This window comes from Topomyia yanbarensis, chromosome 3 (assembly GCF_030247195.1).
Source record: "Topomyia yanbarensis strain Yona2022 chromosome 3, ASM3024719v1, whole genome shotgun sequence".
Lineage (NCBI taxonomy): Eukaryota > Metazoa > Arthropoda > Insecta > Diptera > Culicidae > Topomyia > Topomyia yanbarensis.
In genome coordinates, this window is record NC_080672.1 from 254,707,836 (window position 1) to 254,727,730 (window position 19,895).

Here is a 19,895-nt window from a genome sequence, read left to right on the forward strand (position 1 = left end):
CGTATCCGTGTCGTGACGGCACCCAAATGAGCCCTGGCTGATTGAAATCACCAAGGACAATCATCACGCCATCCGCACCAGCTTGTGAAGAAGCGTTATTCACAGCATCAATGTGAAGTTGCATGATATTGCAGTCGAGTCGCTTTTCAGGAGGAATATAGACAGCACCAATATAAAAGTTTCTCGATGGAGTTGTAATTCTAACCCAAACAGCCTCAACACTGGTTAAACTACCTACATCAATCTCACATGAGGCAAATGCGGTGGAAACAGCAATCAAAACTCCTCCTCCACGTCCGTGAATACTGTTGCCACTATTTCGGTCCGCACGGTATACGGTGTAAGCATCGCCGAAAAGCTGCACTGATGTTATACGCGCATCGAGCCATGTTTCGGTGAAGACGCAAACATCGTAGTCACCGTCCACAGCAGCCAAATACACGTCATCAATTTTCGTCTTAAGCCCTCTCGCGTTCTGATAGTAAATCCGCAAACCATCAGTGTCATGTGAGAGGTGTCGTGCTGCATTCCAAGTTTCAGGACTGCGGGCTCGATGATCACTATCACCGCAAATAGCGCGGGGAGAGCAGGATGTACTGTTGTCAGGAAGGGGAACAAGCTGCGATGCGGAGGGAATGACTGCATCATGACTGCAATGGGAGGCATACTTGAAGGTGCGCAGTATCACGTGTAGCTTCGGAAGGACATATATTATTCAAATGTTTACCTGAGCGGACAGATGCGATGCGATCGAAATTATCATTTTGACATTGAAGGTTCGCTGGAGCGGTAGAGTCGATTGAGTTGTGTTCAACAGCAGACTGTAAGTGAAATTTACATTGAGGGTGTGTAGCATCTTGAAGTGCTTCGGAAGGACATATACCCTTCTTGACTTTACCTGACACAGAAGAAGAAGAAGAAGAACACTTCTCCTATAGTTATTATATTAAGGGTTAGGCGGATACAAAAGCCGGAAAACTGGCAGCACTTATTTCAGGAAGAAACACTGGTATCCTATGTAAATGTTCAAGCTCTAGCTTAATCATTGTCATCGTGCCAAAGCAACGCCTACTATATAGAAATACATTCAGAGCTTTTCGTCATAATAATGCTTTTTGGGAAGAATTGTTTTTCAAGGGTTACCAAGAAAAAACATTGAAATCACCTCGTTTTACACGTATAACTCGTGTGTCTGCATGATTCTGCAAGAAATGTTGAATGTTTTGAATAAAACACACTTCAGCAATTCTATCGTAATCAATTTTGTCGTCGGGTATGGTGAGGAACGGAAGATATTCGTAATTTTGTGGCTAAAATATATATTTTTCGTGTAGAGCAAATAATGTCTTGCCAGATTCACAATCTAGTGTACTAAAGTGTTAAGAGATTTTTTGCGCATTATAGTATGGAACAATTTTGTAGAACATTTCAAACATGTGAATGTCAAAGAAAAATAATTAGTAAGTAAAAACCGCTGTATAGAGTTTTTCTGTAAAAAACGTTTGATATTTCAATTAGCTCAAGAAAAGGTTATTTGGTGTCTTGCCAGCTTTTCCAGGATCTGGACCACTGTGCGACGTCCCGCGGTAGTTCTTCGTCATCCACCACTTCTATCTCATGCCATGCTGAGACACTCTTTCATATTTGAGCCAAATCAGTCAACCGTGTCAAACATATTTAACAAAATATAGAGTGGTATTCAAAATATATGAAGATCAAAGACTATTCCAGATTTTCACAACCTGGTGTTCCTGATACATCGTCGAAAAAGAAAGATAATCTGAGTGCATCTTAAGAAGTTATTTGTTTTCCTGACCGATCTGACCGGTAGTGGCAAACGACCTAATACACTATATGCGTGTCGAGAACGAGCTCGACAAATCTGGTGGTAGATGGTCACCCATTACCGACGATTGAGGAACTTTTTGCTAATGTTGCAAGCGTACTTGCAGCTAGAGGTTGAGGAGGGTGATAGGGAGGTATTAACTCTCAATACACATAAGGGTCTTTACCAGCCTACACGTTTGATGTATGGCATTGCGTCTGCGCCTGCTATTTGGCAGAGACTAATGGAGCAAGTGCTGAATGGGATTCCTGGTGTTACCGTATTCCTAGACGACATTCGCATTACCGGTCCGAATGATCAAATACATCTGCAAAGGCTCGAAGAGGTTCTGAAGCGTCTTAGTTCGTACAACATGCGTATAAACCTGGAAACATGTCACTTTTTTGCGAACGAGATTGAGTACTGCGGGCACCTGAAGACAGGTATTCATAAGGTTAAGAGGAAGATTACAGCGATCCATAATATGCCAGTTCCAGAAAACAAAGATCAAATTCGTTCATTTGTGGGGTTAGTGAACTACTACGGAAGGTTCTTTCCAAACCTCAGTTCGACTTTATATCCCCTTAATAGTCTACTGAAGAACGATGTGCGTTTTGTATGGTCAAAACAATGTGAAGAGGCGTTCAACAAAGTCAAGCAAGAGATGCAGTCCAATTCATTCCTGGTACACTACGATCCCACGCTGCCGTTGGTACTTGCTACCGATGCTTCGCCAGACGGAGTCGGTGCGGTACTGAGTCACGTTTACCCGGATGGCTCAGAAAGACCGATCCAGTACGCATCCCAAACACTCAACGCTACGTAACAAGCCTACAAGCAGGTAGATCGGGAAGCTTACAGAATTATATTTGGAGTTCGCCGGTTCTACCAGTATCTGTTTGGAAGAAGATTTACATTGCTGACGGATAACGAGCCGTTGAAGCAGATTTTTTCGGACACGAAAGGTCTACCGAAAATGTCTGCTCTGAGGATGCAACATTATGCAACATTTTTGGAATCATTCAACTACAAGATACAGTTCAGACCAACGAGCAAACACGCGTTTTCTTACAAGTCACTTTGCTGCTGCGTTCCTCCTCCTAGTGTACAGTTACAACAATGCGGTTGTGGGAGTTCGAACTCAGGTGAGCCGCATACAGTGACCTACCAACTACGCTATAGTCTTCCCATACGGTGTAATTTGACCATCCAACCAGTATTCCACTCCGCTTACAGATGGCCGAATTTTATATCATAACAGTATCTCTATTCAACAAACTAGGGTAGAGCATGGGTAGATACATGGAGACACTTTCACAAGGGCTCTATTTAACTTATTTTTTGGGATTTCACGAACGTTTACCTTCATGACGGCTTTTTTTGTACGGAGGAGTGTATTGGTTCTGTACCAGTCTGACCGGACAGAGTAAAACATGTCAAATCCGGCCCCAAAAACTGTCAAGTCTTCGTAAGATCTCAAGAAGTTACGTTTGGACGTGTCCAGGTGGATTTGTCCGTTGAAAGACCAAGATGCGATTGAGAAATGAATATTTTGCTACATCCGCAGTTCGCTTGCCAAGCAAGGTTGTTTGTTGGTTGGCTTCGATAACCTTCAAACTGTGTGCGTGGTGTACCAAACGTTGCATTGTCATTAAAAATAAATTGTAACTTGAATGGAAATATCGAATTGACGTTTGAATTGGTTCAATAGTCATGCAATGCCTCGTTTCCTGCCGTTCTGATGCTCTTTAAACATTTTGATCACACGGGATACGATGCAATGTGCGATTCCGAGCTGCTACTGATTTGAGTGAAACAATTTTTTAAAATATAGTCTTTAGAATGTGTTCATGAAGTGAACTTTAAGTTAATTAAGAATGAACTCGGTTTGTCCGTGGAGACAAACTCGTCGTACCATCCAAATTGAAAGGATGCTCGGCAGAATCTGCAATGAAACGCCGACTTCATGACCATGTTTGATGGCCGGGCATGGATAAACACGCTGTGGCTCGCGTTGAAACTTGTGAGGGTTGTCGTTTGGTAGGATGAACCCAGTAGATCCGAGCCGATGAGCTGCCGACAATCATTCGAAACCGTACTGGCCACTTGTCGGAAGCGACTTCAGATACGCGCTGCTCTTGGTAAAAATTGGAAACAGAATCTGCATGACTATCTCATTATGTATTATACAACACCTCATTCGTGTACGGGAAAAACACCAACCGCGCTTATGTACGGACACACGATTCGTTCAAAGCTACCAGCAATCAAAGCTATCGAGGCATCTCCACAAAATGCAGAATTTCGGGATCAAAGGGAAAAGAGACAGAAGATACACGTCGTCGAGCTAGGCGATCTCCAATTGTTTCGGGTGACACTGTTCGTATGCAGAATTTAGTGCCAAGTAACAAGCTCGTTTCCCGATCTGGTCCACGTGTTACGGTTGAAGATCCTCAAAACGGGACGTCCTATGACAGAAATGTTTCGCATCTCAAAAAGGTTGCCGAACGCGAGATTAAACCTATTCGAGCACCTGACGAAAATGTCGAGGATCAAGCGCAGCAACATACATTATCTTCAGAAGAGGCTTTTCCACGGCTTTGAGCTAGAAGAAAGGTTCACATCACCACGGTCGGTCGCACCAAACCGGCAACGTATATCAACGAAAAGACCGACTACATTTAACGATATCCACATGTAACTTATCAAATTCAAACGAAGGGAGATGTGATATCGAGAGCGGCCCTGGTTGATAAATTGTCAATATGTGGAATATGGAGAGAAAGAAAGAAGAAATAAAGACTTTTTGTAACTCGTATGTGTTCTATTGATTCGGAACCATCCTTAAATGACGTAGCATCATATGGGGGAGGGGGAAGTTTTGTATTTTGTGATGAAGTTTGACGACAGGGAGGTAGGGGGCCATGTCATGCTATGTAGCTTTTTTAAGGGGAAATAGGAGTTGATGCCACGAAAATCTTACCCATTTCAACTAAATGTTAAGTACCACCTGTTAATGTATTACTTGCAAGTAAAGAGAGATTCCAATTTCAACTCGTAAGCGTTTTCTTATATCTGATTCCAAAATCAAAGTGAGAGCAAATTATTTCGTTGCTGTACTGGAATATATTTGTCGATTCCGTAACTACGAGCCCGAGAGCTCGGAACATATCCTCTGCCATACAGCATTATTTCTTCGAAGGAAACGATACTTCGGGAGGCTTCGTATGATGCCTCCCGAGGTATGACGCACCTGTCCTCAACGGATTTAGTTTACAAGCAGAATAATTAATCAAACAGTTCGTTATTTTGTGCTATTTATTTGCTTAATATTACAAAAAGTAAGGTAAAAGTGTAAACACCACATCATCCCAAAGGTCTATTATACTTTTGGTTTCTTGGGCAGCGACCCGAAAGCTGATATCACGGTTCCCTTCGTACCGGTGGCTGTTGTCGTTAATGTTTGGGTGATGATGCCGGCAGGTTTCAACACTCCGGCAGTTCCGATTGAGCCGGGAGCAGCTCCCAAAACACCCGGCTGATCCCATTTCGATTTGCGCTTTTTCGAATCATCCGTATCCATCTTTTTAACGCCAATCTGAATCTCTGTTTTGGCATTCTCCTTTCTCGCCTTTTCCACCTTCTCCATTTCGATTTTCTGAGATTTTGCTAGTTCTTCGTAATACGAATCTTTACCCCACTGGAATGGATCAAATATATCTGACGAATAGTTGGTGCCCAATTCATTAATGTCACAGAACTGAATCAACTTCTCGTAAATGCTTGGATTGCGGAATTCCTTTCGCTCTTGAATTATTTTATTCGTATCCATATTCGAATTGCGCATTTTTTCGTACAATGTGGCAATCTTTTCCTGCAGCTCAATCGAACATTTACCTTTCGATTCGGGTGGCAGTGAAAATCCGTATAGTTTAGCCCGATCGATTTTCTTCGGTGATGCTGATTCGACTGCTGGAGTTTCGTCTTCAGAAATATCCATAGCATCCTCGCGGATTCGACTCGGTGATGTATTTTCATCATCTGAAACTACAGTGTCATCGAAGTAACTTACCAGCCGGAGCGCTTTTTGGCGTGACGTGGATGACTCGTTCGACCTGGAAGCTTCTGTCGAAGATGGGGCCACAGGTTTAGCTACAGCTGCGCTCCCTTCGGGAGGTGATACTGAAGCTTCCGACAATTCACGAATCGGTGTTTGCTGGCGGGAACGGACGCGAACCTACAAGCAAATACAATATTGGTTTTAAATATTATTGTTTTAGTACCAAGATGAAATTGCTCCGGAGCAATTAGCGGCCAGAAGCATGCACTGGAACAAAGATTCGTAGAACTGATATTTACCTGGGATGATGAACTTTCATCGGAATGGAAAGATTCATTAGCGGTTTCCGGATCATCCTCATTTTCGGAATCGGTATATGTAGCCGTTAGTGATGCAAGAGCAGAGTTTTTCCCGCTCATGGTTCACAATAAAAAAGAACTCGTAAAATCTAATAATGATAAAATTTCTATCTTTTCAGCAAAACAATGTATTTTGCACGCACTTGGCAAAAATTGATGACAGTGATTTATTTTGATTAGCGACCCTTACACGAACAATATTTTTGTCAATACACAAGATACTGCTTCAATCAAGGCTTCAATACATCAATCCCATTTGAAATGTACATCGTCAATTCCCACAGTTTATAAGGAACAGGTACACGGAAAACTTGCATTACCTAGCAGTAGGTAATTTGAAATCGGTGCATTCTTTTTCAATCTACGTAAAACAAAAAAGACGAAGTCCAATTTTAGCCAAAAATAATGAAATATTCTCCAAAGCCGACTAAACATTATCCCAATTATTGTGGGTAAAACAACCATTCCCTCTCTCTTGTTTTCCAGCAGCGGTATAAAGACGACAATAAAATTACCTACTGGTAGGTAATGAAATAAAAGTGTGTACACAGAGTGAAAATAGTCTACATATCGAGCTGAGAGCACCATAAGGGGAGTGACGGCACTGACAAAATTGGAACAATGATTATTTGTCAGTGTCGTTCTAAACGAGTCAAATCCATGTATTTTGATAGGTCGTTTGTTCGTTTGGAATATTACCGACAGATAATCATGACAGTTGTCTTCACTCTCCTTACATACACTCTGCTTTTGAGCACAATTAGAATTCATATCTGCTAGCTCTGTAGCACACAGCTGGATTCTAATTTTGCTCGGAAGGTAGACTCTCTGGATCATTGAGTTCTTGTTGGTGGGTCTTACGAACACTAATGCAGTTTCTTGGTTGAAAACAATCCCATTTGCTTTTGCCGTGTTCATTTATTATTTTGTACCAGCTAGTGATGTAATATTTATGTCATGTGACGTGTACGTACATGAGCCGTAGAAAAGTCAATTCTTTGCGTACCTTCACTAACACCTCCAACCAATGCAAATTTTCTCCATTACACGTTCAATACTTATGTTACGGTGAGTATAGCCGACTCTTTTGCTGCCAGTTAAATACTGCCCACACTACTTTTACAGTATACGGCAAGTTACGACGGATAGCCTAGAACAACGTTTCTATAGCCTATCGATCGCCAGCATCTAGTTTAACCTGCCTGTCCGCCATTTCGTTTACTGGGTTTACTGACTGCATGTTTATTATTGCGGGCAAATATGTTGAGGTTCTGTCAGTAACAAATGTCAATATTATGACTTTATTGAAGTGCGTAGAAAAAGTGAAAATAGAGAGTGTTAGAAGGTTTCATATCTACATGAGGTTACGGAGAGGAAAAATAAAATCTGTAAGTTAATGAGTACTTAAAGAAATGTATTAACTAAAACTTAACGATCAGTTAAGTTTTAGTTAATTTAATTTTGATCTGCTAATAAAACACAGCTGATACAAGGACTAGTTTATCCCGAAAGAATCCGAACAACTTAAGTCAATACACTCAGTATACACAGAACACTAGATTAAAGTCTGCTGTACACTAGGGGCAGATCACTCTAAGAATGTATAACAAATTTGCATCAAATTAGAAAAAATGAATTTAATTTCCATTTTTGCATCAACTTTGCACTCCCTCGCAGAAAAGTTTGTTTATCAAACGTCCTACGCTGATCCACTTTGTTCAACGTTTTGTTAAATGTAGGGCTAGTTTTTCTGTAGGGTTTTGACGTCTTACACGCAACGCAAACAACATTGCTCGCAACGCAAAAACATTGCACGCAACGCAAAATACATTATGAATTTCTATTTTGATGGAAATAAATGCATTTAATTTCGCTGAGTTTTAAAAATGCATCACAAGTGATCTGCCCCTAGGCTGTACACCGTCTGTCACAGGCTGTCGTGACATATCTTCAGTTTAACCGGAAACTAAATGAATCCTTGATCATCGATTTATTATGGCAACGCAACCATAGAACGGAGATTGAAGGCGAACCAGATCATTATCTTGAACACTTTAACAGCGAACTAGAATTAGCACAAGATCACTTTCGTCTCCCGTACGGCTTATGGCCGGTTTTATCGGCACATATGGTGCCTTTGCTCAAGAGGCAAAAGATTTGAATCTGGGAACCAGTGACACCCAGCGATGCCAACCTTCCAGTTTGGACTGGATTCCTCAAGTTTTTTTGCAACATCCAGTCAGGCGGACAATTGGGGGAATCTTCCAGTTTTTTTAAATTTGAGCCAGTTTGTCCAGTTTTTTTAAATAAATATTCGTTTATTTGGTTTTTTTGTCACAAATTGTAACTTGATTCATAGAATTTTCAAGCGAGCGATGGGATGATGCCGGGTGCCCAGAATAAGATTTTAATCCATGTCGTCGCAGTATGTTAATCATTCTCCTTTGACTTCGGAAATCGAACGCCGCGCGTATTTAGCTTGCAAGACCGCAATTTATTTTGCTTTTTGGCGCGTCTATCATAAAATTTTTGAAATGTGAATTTGCCGATATATTCGGGTACGGAAACATAATAATATACGTCGATCAGTATTGTCTCCGGTAAAAATCGTACATATATAGACGTTGTTTTCATTCACTCACGCGATTCACTCTAAAATGTCACAAATTGTTTATTCTTGATATTGCTTCTCGATCATTTCCCACTTTACTTAGTCTTTCGCCAATCACGCGTGATCGTACCGAATATCGAGTATAGATATAAGATTAACTCACAGTTTTAGCAATACTCCTACGGCCGGCTGTTTGGAGTTCAAATTGCTGTAGTTTAGGGAAAAAAGTAATTACTCTCGATGGCCGGCTATCCAGAGTTTAAACACAAGAAAAACATAAATAAATGTCTTTTTGCTTTGAGCATTTGTATACTCAAAGACTAACCATCCCACAGCATAAAAACATTCATTTCGTGGTCGCATTGCCTGCTTGTGGCGAATCCTAGACCTATACCTGTCCTTCAATCCAACTCCGTAATACCTATGGAAGCGTCGCTGAGTCGGGGGCCTTCTCTAAGTAGGTATTACATCAACATTTCCTACCCTATCCTAAGTATCGGTGAAGATGGTCGTGGCCGGCAATAATGATTCTCATGCTATTGGTTTACTGAACTCAAAAGAGATAAAGTTCATTCCCGATCATTTATCTCACAAGCAAGATGAGTTGAACTACCTATAGGCAACATGATAATCGTTAGTATGCAATCTACGAATAGCACCGTGCTTCGCAACGCAACGCAACATATGGTGCCTTTGCTCAAGACGATTCCGTCCTCAAACAACATTTTGTCGCCACCGCACGAAATTTTTTCTTCAAATCAAAACATTAGCAAAATGCCGGGATGCATCAGTGTAGCTAGTTTTAGCAATATTTTTTCAAAAACCACTGTCACTTTGACACTGCACCTTTTGGTGTACCAGCTCAAGCAATCAGAAGTTCGGATAATACTTAAAAATCACACTTTAAAGTTCATATAAAGTTCCTAGAAAACTATTGAGCTGCTTAAGCTTTAATGGAACTTGAAAACTGCTTAAGCCACTATTGGAACATAAAACGTATAGTAAAATTACTTAAAACCAGAAGCTTGTGCAGCTTCCTTATACAAACTTTTGGTTGCTTGGGAGAGTAGTGTAAAACGTGTCCTCGAAAAATCGTCATAACATTCCGTATTAACATATTTGTACAGTGTAAATTCGTTAGTTGGGTCACGACTGCGCCCAAACTAGCAAATCGTATTAATTAATTGGGGCAACTGACAGCTGGCAAAAATTAACGGAGGAAAACGGTTACTTGCCCCGTAGTTTCAGAATAACTTTGGTTCGCTTTTTCTCAATACATTACGTTTTTTGCGTCGCAATTCAAATTCTTAAATCCAATGTACTAGTTAAATCATAATAAACATCTTATGATCCAAGAGTCTAACGACCTGCTCAGGGTATAATCCAAACGATATGTGGAATCGTTGGATTATATGGGTTAAAGTTCACGTATATTTTTTTTTATTAGGGAACACAACACAAAACAAACTCACGCTGTCGACAGATTTTCTAAATGTAATTTTCTCCCGGCTACTATGCGCGAATATCAATGGTTGAAAAGTGGCGCGCTTCGCTGCAGTGGGATTCCTGCACTAACGTATTATAAAAAAGTGTTTTTTCTAATGTAAGCGAAAATAAAATTTCGAGTGTTTCGTCTGTTTTTCTGTGCTAGAAAATGCATAAAAATCACAGCAGAATAAAAGAGACAGGAATGGAAAGTTTGGTAGCAGTTACCAAACTTTCTAGATTTTCTCTGCATTTTTTTTCTCAGTGTATGTTGATCTAATAATGTTCAGTATCTACTGTGGAAATCTGTGGTTTTACACGCAGAAAAATTTAGCATATTTAAACCAAAAATATGTGTTATTGAATTCAATCAATCATTTTTTATCACTTTAACCAACAAAATTATTAATTTCACAATATTTTTTATTAGAAAAACAATGTATTTTTGCTTTCAATAAAAACATTTTTTAATTTCAATAATTTTCTTTTATTTTATAAAAAAAATTATTAGAAAGCAAAACAATAAGCCTTTTTATTGAAACAATAAATAAATTTTATTGAATTCAATAAATAAATTTATTGTCTCCCGACCAATAATTTTATTTATTGAATTTAATCCATATTTTTATTGAACCTACAAATCTTTTTTCTACGTGTAGAAATTCATTTTCCGGCTGAACTTTACTGGGGTTCCGTTGACATTGATGGTCGTCCAACAAAACGTTCAAAAGCCGTGCAGTATGGGATCCTTGTTAGACGATTTAGAGACTTATTTTAGGATGCATCAGTGGTCGCTTTTATTGACACCCCTCGTTGGGCGTATAATCGGGCAACACCGCATTTATGATGTTTCGCACACAACGGTACATTTTCAATCGATAATCGTTCTTTGTGTGGTTTTTGTGTTTTTTCAACAATGTGTAAGTGTTCGCTACTCATCGTCAACAAAAAACTACTACGTTGGTAAATTTGGCAGTCGTCGTTTTTGTCTTCGCCGTAGGAACAGCAGAATATCAGCACCAAAGCAGCGAGAGACCAGTTCCTGTTCGACTGGCATCAAGAAAATATATCAGCAGTGCAGTAGGCAGTAAAGTGAGGTGAAATAGTAGTGCAAAAAAGGATATTTTTCAGATAGGAGGAAAACGTAGTGCTAGGGAAAAGAAGTAGAAATTTAGCAAAAATTGCTTGCTTGTTTTTTCAATTCCGTGTTAAATGCAATTTATTAATGTGTTCGATTCGGGGGAAGGATAGCAATCGTAATTCACAGAGCAAGTCGTCATTTTTCATCGTCATTTGAATTATTTTTCACAGTAATAAGTGTGTGTGGTTTTTGAAGCAACAAGGATTGTGGGGCGAGAGGGGAAAATCAGCCTGTGGGTTTTGCGTATGTGTGAGCGAGAGGGTGTGGAAACGGAAAAAGTTCAACAAAGGAAAGTGTCGAAGATCTCAAGCTGCTAGCGGTAGTTGGATCAAGAGGCAAAGGTGGAAGCAGGGAGACGAGTTCTCTTTTGCTTTTTTTCATCATCAAATGGCTGACAGCAGTGTGAATGCAAAGTGTAGTGATGGTGTTTCGTATTTTGATAGCTCAATGAAGGAAAAAATGACTTTACACAATAATCCGTCAAATAGTTCGTCATCGATTGGTGGAACAGCTGGAGTAGCTGGAACTTCCGGTGGTCAGACAGTGATGGTCGACCGTCTGAAGCTACTGTATCCGAACGTAAATGAAGCTGTCGATCCGTTACCCCGTTCCTGGAGCTCCCAAGACAAGTGCACCACTATTGGACTGACCCAGAATAATTTACGTGTTCATTACAAAGGTGCTTTTTCATATATTTATATTTTCATCACTTTATAAGTCACCCCGTACCGAAACTCCTTCAATGTTCTTTTTTTTTTTTCTATTATTAGTTTCAAGATTCCACAGTCGAAACGGCTCGTAGCCTTTTTCTGAGTAGGAAATAACTACCTTGTCTTGGCGATATTGATCGCCTCAATTATCGCTTTTGCGAGTACTCGACACACAATTTTACATTGTATTTGTTCACATCTGTAAAGCTATTATAGGGGAAAAAACGATGCGTAGATGATTTAATAGATTTTGAATCGTAGTGCTATGATTGAAACCTCAGACATAACAAAAAAATCGTAAAAATACATTGCAGATATAATTTATTTTTATGCTGATAGGACATTGTTTTACTTTGTTGCCCACATAATAATTGGGAAAGTTTTTGTTTCAATCAATTATCCATTCGAATAATGACAAGCAAAAGCAGCCATCATTTTCTGCTAGATGTTCGGCAATGTTGCCATGTGCACCTACAAACATTGCTTACAGTTTTATTTGGTGTCTAAAAGTTGACACAATTTTTGCTTGTTTTTCGAAAAATTGATTTTTTTTTTTTGGAAATGGTTCTAATTGAGCTATTTTACAATTAATGAAAAAAGTCGAGGGGACTGCTTTGAAGTAGTTTAAATTGAGCATATAAGTTATTCCTACTAATCTCACTAAAATGGTAATGCGCACGAGAAGGTGACGAGACGTGGTGCACAGGGTTACCACATATACAGATTATTCTGTATTTTACAGATTTTTCAAGATAATTTACAACCAAGATTCTGTATATACAGATTACAGATTTTTCGCTTTTCGGTGTATGTTTGTAGAACCCAGGCTATCAGAATTTCATATAACGCTTAAAAAGCATCCTATGCAGTTCAGACCTTAATTAACCGCTAAAGGCTAGTATACAGTTTGAAAAAGGTGTAATGGGATTTGGGTTCCTGTGTATTTTAAATGGAGCTCGGGATTTCAAATCCCGTGACTACACAAAAATGACAGTTTTCATGAAGTGTAAACCCAACCGCAGGAAACATCAGGAGAATTTAAAACTCTTCACACAGAAATCCGGCCGGGAGCAATTCAACACAAATTGTTTCTGACGGGGAAAATTGTATTTTTATTAGTTCTAAAATTCTGTGCTATTTTGATACTGTTGATGCTTTTTAAAAGCAGCATAACTTGTTTTGACAGTGTGGAGAGATCTCGACAGAAAATTTTCCCTGATCAAATCCTGACACAAATCCTGTGACCGATTTCCCGAACTGTAAACTAGTCATGGAACAAAAACGCCAAATTTAGAAATCATTTGTTCTACAGATAAAAAATAAAATCAATCTGATTGTTTTATTTGTGATCGGTTATCACAACTAATTTTTTACTGTCAAAATATTGTTTTTTTAGGAAACTTATAGTTAATTTTTGAATACAGATTTTCGATTCAGAATTTTTCTCCCGCGATACAGATTTCCAGATTTTTTCACGAAAAAATACAGATTTCAATGTGGCAACCCTGGTGGTGCAGTCCAAGGATCAGGAGCGGGTTGATGCCGCTGAGGATCCATCGGACGAGGTGATCCGCTGTTAGTAAGATTAGTAGGAATAATTTATTTTTCTAGTTTAAACTGCTGTAAAACTTTCCTTTCTATTTTCCTCTATTATTTGCTATAAACTAATGCATTTAGTACCATCTCCAATAAAATAACGCATTTTTCGAAAAAGCCGTAATTTGGAACAATTACCGTGATGGTGATTGGTCCATGAGATTCTTCTATTCTATCTAACAATTCAATAAATAATTAAAAAAACTTCTTGATTTTGCTTGTCTGGAGCTTATCAAGCAGAGTTCTGAATTTTGGCAATCTTTGTAAGTATGTTGTCATACGCTGCAAAATCGTAATTGAATAAAAAAAACAATTAATTGGTTTACAAAATAATGTTATAAAATTATATCTGGGTTTCAATAAGGAATTTTAATTGTTTGAATACCATATCCTGTAAGTTTACACCTTATATCAGGACAAAGAAAATGTGTTCCCGGGGTGAGAGTTAACCTCAAATCTTATTAGTTAAAGTATTTCAGAAATAAAATAGTAAAATAAATATGAGCGACCGAAAATAAAAGTCGCAATTACAGAATATGTTTCGTAAAACTAGTTTCAAATATATTAGATTGCAAAAATCGGAAATAAACTCCCAGCGTAAAAATCGAACAGAGATCCTTCAGAATAAAAATCGCTTAAAATGCGCTCACCCGTAAAACTCGACACATTAAAAGAAGAATAAAATAACTTGCGGGCATAGCGTAGTTAGTAAATCGATTGACTTGTACGCAGCTCACCTATTTTTGATTCCCAACCCCGCAGATGGGGCCAGAAATTTTTCCAAAGAGACCGAATAACCCAAAAAAGAAGCGAATGACCTAAGGTTAAAACTTCTATAATCGAAATAATTTTTTTTGCAGGAATGTTTTTTTCGATTTTATACTGGATTTTTTATCCGATTCTTGCAAAGGAGGGTCCCAATTCTTGCGATTTTTATTTGCGATCGCTCATATATAGAAATCTCAACTACCTCTTGCAGATTTATAGATTTTTAGCACTAGTTAGGCACAAAAAATCCAAGCGGTTCACACGACATATGTGAACGTCAAAAGCAACTGGCTTGTCCCGAGTGATGTCCTAGGAAGCGAATTCAAAAGCTCTAGTTTGCTGACGAGAAAGCGAAAACGAAGTCAGTGGCTTTTGACGTTCACATATGTCGTGTGAACCGCTTGGATTTTTTGTGTCTAACTAGTGCTAATTTTGGTACTAGTTCAGAAACATCGTCTAACGAGACCACCAGATGGAGCTAGATACTGACGAAATGAATTCGAAACGCGAAAAAATACTTAATTTTAAGTTAGGTTTTGCGCCCTTAAAGCACATTAATAGTCTTCCGTTTATAATCGCGACATCATAAGACTTATCAATAAATTAAGGACACATCGAATTTCCACTTGCGTATTATGCGAGGAACTCAGGACTAAATGTAGATGCAATCTATTAACGGAAGAGAATGTAAAAAAGGAAAGGCTACTACTCTATCTTATTTGTCAGTTCAGGATACTAAGCTTCAAATGTTAAGCTGAGTTTAACATGAATATGTTATTTACTTGTCGGGAGATAACATTTTTACTGACTGGTTCTCCATAATTGCATATTTAACCGTCCGACCGACCGGACGCTCTCTCAGACTCGCGCTGGCGTATCGCACGCGTATTTTATTTTAACTTTCTTCAAACTTAGTGTGGAATTAGTGACAACAAGCGTTTGTGGAAATGTGCTAGCACATGCCGGAGAAGCTTTCATGCTGCTTGTGTGGAGACTCAGCGAAATAGCGAAGAACTGCTACAGACGTTCATGCTGCCTCTTTGCATTGAATGTCAAGCCGAATTCACAGAACAGTTGAATAAAAATATACAATTACGAAAGCTTATTAAGCAGCAGCACGAATTAAACATCACCATAAAGGCGAAACTTGAAGCAAATCACGCACTACATGCGCAAATTAAAAATCAAAAAATCGCCCACGAAACACTGGACAGCACAGAATCTCTGCTTGCAGAATTGAAGGCTGACATAAAAAAAACTCCAACATTACGGCCTGCAATTCCGCTACTAAAGTAATTAATCGTATGTCATCACTTCTGAATGAAAATGAAAATGATTCTCTTCTGGCTGACATCAACAAAGCGAATAATCAATTCGCGAAAAATGCTGAACAACGCTTCGAAAAGGCTTTTACTTATCAATAACAACAACAAGCAACACCAACAGCAATAACAGTCAGAATATTAACAATAACGACAATAATCAGAACCCACACCCCCTTAATGAAATGGTATTTGGGATGGAAAAAAATGGGTGGATAATGTCAGACATAACCGGAGTGAAGTAGAATACACTTTAGGCTGATAATACGAATGCTTCAATTTTGACAATCTTTTGATAGGTTGTATTAAAACCAGCTATTTTGTTATTTCTAATGGAAAAACCAAGATTTCGGCACACGTACATCGAAACCTAAAATATTCGAACATATTTATCCTCATATGATGACCCTGAAGAGCATTTAATGAGCGTGAAACAATTCATTTGGCAACAGTAGAGAATCGGATGTACTTGTACCGTTATTTCGCTATTTCCATTAGAAATGCCAAAATAACTTATTTTAATAAAACATTTCAGAAATTAATAAAGATTGCAGCATTCGTATTAACAGCTTAAAGTGTATGCTACTTCATTTCGGTAAAGTCGTTGACGTTACCTACCCATCTTTATTATTTTGTGCCATTCTACGTGAAAGCGACGATATTGTTCACAAGTGGCTCACTTATCATCCAACGCTCTTGGCAGGCCACCTTCTGATGCTTGCAATAACAAAATTTTAATTCGATTCTTTGTTGATAAATTGATGGCCCTTTTGTTTGGGCAGTGCTCGGAATTTACTTGGAGCTTGTGTGTTTGGTTAAAGCTTTGGTACCATCTGGGACGGCGTGCTTGGCGAACTCGTCTGACAACAGAAAACGGACGGCGGTGTTAATTTCGCGGAAGGTTATTGTCAAGCGCTTGCTGTAATGAGTCAGGTGGGAGACTTTCTGCAATGCGTTTGAAAATGTTTAATAAAACTCCTGGCCTTCGACGAAACTTTGGTATCTAGATGGACCTGTTTCAACACCTTGTACATGTAGTAGATGCACGACTTTCCTTACGGCATTGCTTTCGCTTCTTCTTGTCAAAAGATTAATGTTCGAAAACATTTAGATCGACGTAAATGATACTACGATACAAACTGATATTGAGCAGCAGCATGCTAAGTTTTTATACCTGACTACAGCACAATGTAAGCTTGTCCTTTTTTGTACTGTCCTCAATATGCGTTCTTCGTAGCGTGGAGCTACGAAGGTTGGTCGATACGCATCGAAGCGGGTATATAAAGACGAGCTTTTCGCGCGGAAGGTATCAGTATTCGCTCCATTTTAGTGTTACACCAAACACAATAAATGTCGAGGTGGCAATGTTAAGAGAAGACAAGGCCCGCTCGAATCGCGCCAGTCCTATTTGCCGTGGGCCGAATTAACCGTCTACTGAGGAAAGCAAATCGTCGCTGTTGTGCTATCTTATGACAAACGCCATTTTGGGGTAAACTGAGTTATATATGCCACATTACTCGTCTAACGAGTCTCTACAAGATGGCGTTTCCAGAATTTTGAAATTTTGCTTGGTTACTGAAATATAGCGAGAAAAGTGATTAGAAATTGTCAGTTTTTTGCTTCAAATCATTATATCTTGGGATTGGCTCAAGTTCTAATAAAGTTTTAGTTGCTTTTATGTGTAAAAATGTCGTAAGAACACAATGACATAATAATTTTCAAAAGAAAAATACATGTATTGGGAGAAAAACGCAGTTTTAGCTTTAAACTGGAAATATTGCCCACTTGGCAACACTGTAACTAAAAATAACTTTTTTTTCTAGATTTAATGACTCATTTCCTTCAAAATGCATCTAACCGATTGTTTATAGACTAAATGAAGCCAAAGATATGAATAAAAATTCATAATTGGTGATTTTTTTCCATGGAAAATTTTCTATGCACGATTATGACACGTCATACAAATTTTTTCATTAATACACACCTATGACACGTGTGAGTGCGACTTTTGTTTACATTTTTAGTGAAAACTCGCAACATAGTCAACCGATCTTCGTAATGTTTGAGAGATTAGTACAGAATAGGTAGAAGCATCAATTGTCTTCTCTGAAATGTTTCTACCATTTATAAGTTTCATGATATTCAATCTCAAACTTTAAAAATCGTTTTTCTCGAAATGTGCAAAATGGCGCTTGTCATAAGATAGCACAACAGCGACGAAATTATGCTGAACGTGTCGGAGCGCCCGTTCACTTAGCAGCTGTAGTGTAATATATTTCTGTTAAAGTGTTGAAATGTCAGAAATGCTGCCCATGACAACAGAAAGACGAATTATACCACGTCATCAGCAGCTGACGATTCGTAACAACGAAAAGTTGAACAAACTGCTCTCCGGAGTCCTTTTCAGGACGATCATATATTTTCGATAAAGAACAAAATTGAAATTGTGTTTCCAAAGCGGAGGTTATCGAACACTCAGGGTAAAGAGAGTAATTTAATACGGCACCTTGGTAAAATGTTTGAGAATCTTGAAATGTTTGAGAATCTTGTTTGAATGCGCCTAGTAAAAATAGTTGACCATATTTGCAATTTGCGTACTGAAATAAATCAATTTTGGGTTTAACCCAAACTGCTCTCCAGCGAGAAACGGTGCATGAAATAGAAAATGCAAACTTATTCTTTGAAATGTTTTTGGTGGCGCTGAAAAGGGCCTTTTTATATAGATCCAAGTGAGTTCTAGTTTTTCAACTTCCAAATCCAAACAAAGTGCCGCTTTAGAGCATAGATAACATCCATTGCGATCTTGCGCTTGGCGTGTTCAGTGTAGGTCACGGCATCTCGGATGACATTTTCCTGCACACCATCAGCATTCGTAGATTTCATCGGATCGGCCATTCAGCGTCTAGCTCGTCGTGGTGGTGTAAAACAATGGTGATTCACTGGATTTTATCACGAAGAACCTTGCGATGACGCTTGGTACCGGCAACGCAAACATGATACCGCTCATTGTACCGTATGGATAATACAGCCAACATGTTGCTCGTGTGGTAAGCGACCACCCACTGATACAAAACAAGCTCGCGTGACCTGTATAAATAACATTCTCGTAAGTAATGAAACGCTTTGATGTTCCTTTTGACGGCTCTGCCTGTGATGTGCTTGCAAATTTTGTATTTTCTCATCTTTTCGAAGGATTTTCTAAAAATCCTTTTTTTCTTTATTTATAGTAGCCGAAATTTAATACGAAATACGTGCACAAATTTCCGACCAGATGGTGCAAAAATATTGTGATTTCGATCAGTAGAACGGAAGATATTTGCATTTAAAAACTAGGAATTTTTGAAGCGTTAGAAGTATTCTACTTCAAAAACTAATTGGATTGAAACGTCAAATCTCAAATTGGCGTGAAAGCTCCATATCGTGCACAATACAGAACTTAAATAAAAATACAGATTGAAATGTCAAGTCAGGAACTCCTCAATAGCCGCTTCTTGAAGGCAGTTGAAATTGAAATCTGCAAGCACTTCATGTGGTAGATATACAGTTGTTAGGATCATGACCACCATACAGGGAGTTTCAATGTTCCAAAAGCAAAAAGCCTCGTCGGCGGATCACATGTTCCAATACCTAGATGTGGGTTTTGGAAACTGCTTCACGATTTCAAATCAAGAACCAGTTCACGAGGCATTAATGGATCCACGAATAATATTCCGAGTATGGTGATATAGTTCATGAGAAACATGAAGACAAGCTCTGTGCTCTAAACCAAAACCACGAAAACCAAATCACGATCAAGATGTATAAATCTTGAATCAGTTCGCACACAGTTAATTATTACTCAACTTAAACGCTCGACAGAAACGTCTGTTCTCTGTAATAACGACGATAATTAGGGACCATTCATAAATTACGTAACGCTTTTAGGGGGGGAGGGGGTACGACAAGTTGTGACAAGTTGTGACATAGGGGGGAGGGGGTGTTAACTAGATCGTTACGTAACATGTTTTCATCGAAGAAA

The 19,895-nt window shown here is 38.8% G+C and overlaps 2 protein-coding genes across 2 annotated transcripts in view; one reads left to right on the forward strand and one right to left on the reverse strand.

Moving 5' to 3' along the window:
• Window positions 1-5,125: 5,125 nt before the first annotated feature.
• On the reverse strand, window positions 5,126-6,431 carry LOC131692188 (SAP30-binding protein). Its single transcript, XM_058979093.1, has 2 exons — window positions 6,185-6,431; window positions 5,126-6,062 (listed from the first exon to the last, which is right to left on the reverse strand). The coding sequence occupies exons 1-2, from the start codon at window positions 6,302-6,304 to the stop codon at window positions 5,208-5,210; spliced, it is 975 nt and encodes a 324-aa protein (XP_058835076.1). The 5' UTR covers window positions 6,305-6,431; the 3' UTR covers window positions 5,126-5,207.
• A 4,871-nt stretch (window positions 6,432-11,302) lies between these two features.
• LOC131690310 (ran-binding protein 9) overlaps window positions 11,303-19,895 on the forward strand; it is a 76,533-nt gene continuing 67,940 nt past the window's right edge. Inside the window, exons 1-2 of the mRNA XM_058975980.1 lie at window positions 11,303-11,437; window positions 11,652-12,160. Coding sequence (XP_058831963.1) covers window positions 11,869-12,160 — 292 coding nt within the window. The 5' untranslated portion in view covers window positions 11,303-11,437; window positions 11,652-11,868. The remainder of the gene's footprint in view (window positions 11,438-11,651; window positions 12,161-19,895) is intronic.

Bases quoted from the DNA above. Each gene is read 5' to 3' on its own strand.
- LOC131692188 (XM_058979093.1), bottom strand. From the start codon at position 6,304: ATGAGCGGGAAAAACTCTGCTCTTGCATCACTAACGGCTACATATACC. The intron at 6,063-6,184 runs GTAAATATCAGT...ATTTGCTTGTAG, and splicing joins ATGAAAGTTCATCATCCCAG to GTTCGCGTCCGTTCCCGCCA.